We start from the raw sequence: 4,050 nt of genomic DNA on the forward strand, positions 1-4,050 counted from the left end.
GAGCCCGGCCTTTCCCCGCCTCACCCCCCCGCGGTGTCTTAGGCTGCCAGCGCGCGCCGAGGGAAGGTGGACGACGGCGCCTCACTTCCGGCCGGCTTCACTCCACTTCCGTCGAGGGGTCGGGACTCTCCACCTCAGAGGCTGACCTCCAGCCTTAGCCCCGGGCCCGCCCCCTCACCCGAGCACAGAGGCAAGGCTTGAGAGCGCAGTTTTTCTTTATTGGTTCCGGACAAGGCGAGGGGGCTGGAGACAGGAATCCGCCAGCCCGAGCCCCTCCACGCTTCAGGATTGGACGCCAGAGAATGGAGAAGAGGGATTCGGTCTCGCCAGGGAAACCCAGCCCCACAGGGATGCCGGCATGGGTGGGGCGCGAGCCGGGTGCGGGGTAGGGAGACTTTAAATAGAGGAGGGAGCTGGAGAGGGGAAGCAGGACCGTGCTCTAGCGCACCATGTACTCCTTGCGCTTATTGAGCCGAACTTGGCAGAAAGAGAAGCCTCCAAGGAGGAGGTAAAGGCCCGCTGCGATGAAACAGTTGTAGCTGACTTGCTCGTAGAGGTTGTAGATGTCCTTGGGGCCATTCCTGGGGGTGAGGAGGAAGCCGACTGTCAAACATTAATAGAACCCAACATTTACTGGGCACTTCCTCATTGCCAGGCAATATTCTTAGCGTTTTTATGTGTATTGCCTCATTCAGTCTTGACCACTCTGTGGGTGAGTTCTATTATACCCACTTTGCAGAGGTGGGCTTAGGCACATATAGAGGCCTCACCTAAAGTGGTGGATTTAGGATGGTCTCTTGAGGTCTGACTCAAAAGACCGCTCCTGGGAAGGGAGGGGGTAGGAGAGACCAGCAGTTAGCGTAATGGCTATGTCGCTGGACTCCCACGTAGTCGACCACGGTTCAAGTCCCGGACCGGTGGCTTAAACTCACGCCGGGCACCTGTGCCTGCGTGCCCAAGATCCTGAGAGGAGAATGGAGGAGAAGGGATTGCCGAGTGGCCATCCCCTCTGCAGGTGTGTGTGTGTGTGATTTCTTGCTTTATATCTCTCTGTCTCTGTCTGGCAAGCGCACGCGCCCTATAGCTAAAACCTCTCCAAAAAAAAAAAGACCACTCCTCAGGAGGCCAGCAGATAGCATAGCATAGCAGCTACATTACACAGCTAACCACAGTTCGAGTCCTGGACCCAGTGGCTTGAAACTCATGCCAAGTGTGTGTGCCTAAGATCCTAGGAGAATGGAGGACAAGGGATTGCAGTATAGTCATTCCCTCTTAGGGCGATTTCTCACTTTCCCTCTCACTGTCTCTGTCTCTCTCTAAGGCAAAATAACAACAAAAAACAAAAAAACCCCAACCAACCAGACAAAAAAAAAACTACATTTTTCCCCCTTTTTGGGGGAGGTTTTTGCTATAGGGTGCATGCACTCGCCATAAAGACAGAGACAGAAAGCAAGAAATCACCCCCCAGTGGGGATGGCCACGTTGCAATCCCTTCTCCATTCTCCTCTCAGGATCTTGGGCACGAACGCACATGTACCTGGTGTGTTTAAGCCACCTGGTCCGGGACTGGGACCACGGTTGACTACGCAGGAGTCCAACGACGTAGCAATTACGCTAACTGCTGGTCCCTAGAAACTACATTCTAAGGAGGGCAGCTCTTTCCCACTTCCCTAACCTCCAGGTCCCAAGTATTCAGCCTCTCAAACACCTCCTCCACCTGACTACTTACTCAAAATCTTTCTCCGTGAAGGGAACGTCCTCAATTAACACAGCGGAATGCACATTGAAAAATATTCCGAGCATTATCTGAAAAAAAAAAAAAAAAGGGGAACGGGTAGATCATTGAACTCAGTGACCTCTCCCATTTCTAATGTTGCCACAACACCGGGGCCTGAGGTCAATCAGAGCCGGCTGGGTTAGAGACGGTTGCTGCTGGACATGGACTCAGTCACCTGGAAAGGGCGGGGGTACTTATATTGAGAGAGGTCACCGGTGGGGGCAAGGACAGGGATAGTGAGCAACTTGTTTTTCCCAGGAACCCAGATTATCCTCCTCCCAGAGGTGTCATTATCACGGGACAGGGCGGAAGAGGGGACGGGAAAACCAGCACTTCTCCGTACCATTTTTTCTTGAAGCTTGGGCGTCCTGGTTAAAGATGGACTAATCACTCATTTCGGGAACAAGCGCTCCCTTTCACCCCTATCCTCCATTCAACTAAAGCGTTTCTCAGGAACCGATCTCTAAATTTACCCATTCCAGGCTCCACCCCCCTCCTTGCTCCCGTTCCCCATTTTCCAATCTCAGTTCTGTGGTCTTCTCCAGCGGCCAGTTAATCTGCTCGTCCCTCTAGCCTGCCTGCTGCACGACCCGGAGCTCCCCAGACTCCCTGCTGTCCAACCCCAGAGCCCCAGGCCCCTCTCCGGTCCTCGTCCGGCTGTTCCCTCACCAACATGATCACTCCCCAGGCGCTGAGGACGATGCCGCAGGCGGCCAGCTTCGGCCCGCAGCACAGCAGCGACGCCATGAAGAAAAGGGTCCAGATCTCCTAAGTGCGAGCTGAGCGGAGTGGCCTGGGAGCGCCGGGGCCCACTGGCAGGACTCCGGGGCTCGCGCTACGGAGGGCGCGGGGGGGCGTGGCTTCCGGCCCCAACCATCATGGCGGGGGCGGCCGGCGGAGCATGCTGGGCGCTTCGGTGTCCTCTCAGGACCTGGGCGGGAGAAGGCGGCGCCCAAAACTGTAGCGGTCTTATCGGAAGCGCTTGCTGATCTGCGTAGCTGGGACTTGAGTATTGGAGGAGCAAGGGTCCTCGGTTTATTAGTGCTCCTCCCCCCAGTCGGAATGGAAGGCGCTGTCACGTCACGTGACCGAATTTGGCAAGTCACATGACGAAGAACCGGCCTTAGCCTGCGCTGGGGGGTCGGGGGAAGGTCTAACCCTGGAGGAATTGCGGGGAGTTGGGCTCCGGGGAGCGGAGGATCGGAACCATCAGATTTTCACCGCGGATACCTCAGTCCCGGGGGGAATCCTGTGACCGGGAAGTGGTAAGTGAGACAGCGCTACACCGGGCGAGCGCGCTGCTGTCTTTGGTCCTCACCACTCAGTTAAAACAGTCTGCCACGGTAGCAGGTGATCGAGCCTGGCGCTGAAACAGCATGCCGTGGTAGCTAGAACGCTTTAACAACGCAAGTGCTTCTCTGAAATAATTTTATCACCACGCTTGGAGTATTGTATACTTCTGGTTGCGAATTTCGGGAAAATTAGGGGGGCGGTTAGGGAAAATTCAGAGAAAGCAGACTCAATGAGCAAGTCGTGAAGGTGAGTGGAACTGCGAAGTGTTCTGGAGAAAGGGGTGTACAGATGTCACTTTGCTTTCCTAGGGCAAACAAATGATTCTAGGAACTTTGAATTAGGCAAGGACTTAAAAAGCATGGATAGGTCATCTCTACAGAAAAGTCTGTATACTTAACTAGTGAGAGAGTTATTTGTAATAATTATTCAGCGAAATAGGGATGCTGGAAGAATTTCACACTGAGCTTTTTGGACCTGTTCCAGTGAGGACAATGATGACAGCATAACTAGGAGGGACTGTTTTTTATTTATTTATTTTTTTTTTTGAGAAGACTGACCTCATTGAGTGAGTAGACATTAAGTTGAAAGATTCAAGAGAAGGGCATTTTTTTTTCCCAGAGGTTTTTGCTATAGGGCGCGTGCGCACTCGCCAGACAGAGACAGACAGAAAGCAAGAAATCACCCATCAGGGAGGATGGCCACCCTGCAATCCCTTCTCCTCCATTCTTTTCTCGGGATCTTGGGCACACACGCGCCCGGCTTGAGTTTTAAGCCACCAGGTGGGACTCGAATTGCAGTCGACCACGTGGGACTCCAGAGACATAGCCATTACGCTAACTGCTGGTCCCAGGAGGGATTTTTTTTTTTTTTTTAAGAATTATTTTATTTGGGGGAACCAGCAGTTGGCGTAATGGCTATGTTGCTGGACTCCCACGTAGTCAACCGTGGTTCGCGTCCCCAGCCCGGGGGCTTAGGACTCA

At 53.6% G+C, this 4,050-nt stretch overlaps 1 protein-coding gene and 1 long non-coding RNA gene across 6 annotated transcripts in view; one reads left to right on the forward strand and one right to left on the reverse strand.

Annotated features, from left to right (window-relative positions):
• Nucleotides 1-197: 197 nt before the first annotated feature.
• On the reverse strand, nucleotides 198-2,613 carry RNASEK (ribonuclease K). Its single transcript, XM_006151848.3, has 3 exons — nucleotides 2,447-2,613; nucleotides 1,730-1,806; nucleotides 198-581 (listed from the first exon to the last, which is right to left on the reverse strand). Exons 1-3 carry the CDS (start codon nucleotides 2,522-2,524, stop codon nucleotides 440-442), a joined length of 297 nt encoding a protein of 98 aa, XP_006151910.1. The 5' UTR covers nucleotides 2,525-2,613; the 3' UTR covers nucleotides 198-439.
• A 123-nt stretch (nucleotides 2,614-2,736) lies between these two features.
• Nucleotides 2,737-4,050, forward strand: part of LOC102493813 (uncharacterized) — a 50,525-nt gene continuing 49,211 nt past the window's right edge. For all 5 annotated transcript variants that reach the window (XR_003549923.1, XR_003549924.1, XR_001370609.2 and 2 more), the window contains exon 1: nucleotides 2,737-3,042. This is a non-coding gene — a long non-coding RNA (uncharacterized LOC102493813). The remainder of the gene's footprint in view (nucleotides 3,043-4,050) is intronic.

The sequence above is a fragment of the Tupaia chinensis genome, unplaced genomic scaffold (assembly GCF_000334495.1).
Source record: "Tupaia chinensis unplaced genomic scaffold, TupChi_1.0 Scaffold000330_1, whole genome shotgun sequence".
Classification (NCBI taxonomy): Eukaryota; Metazoa; Chordata; class Mammalia; order Scandentia; family Tupaiidae; genus Tupaia; species Tupaia belangeri.

Coding starts and splice junctions, on each gene's coding strand:
- RNASEK (XM_006151848.3), bottom strand. CDS start 2,524: ATGGCGTCGCTGCTGTGCTGCGGGCCGAAGCTGGCCGCCTGCGGCATC. Junction 1,807..2,446: donor CCTGGGGAGTGATCATGTTG/GTGAGGGAACAG, acceptor TTTTTTTTTCAG/ATAATGCTCGGAATATTTTT. Junction 582..1,729: donor TTCACGGAGAAAGATTTTGA/GTAAGTAGTCAG, acceptor CCTCACCCCCAG/GAATGGCCCCAAGGACATCT.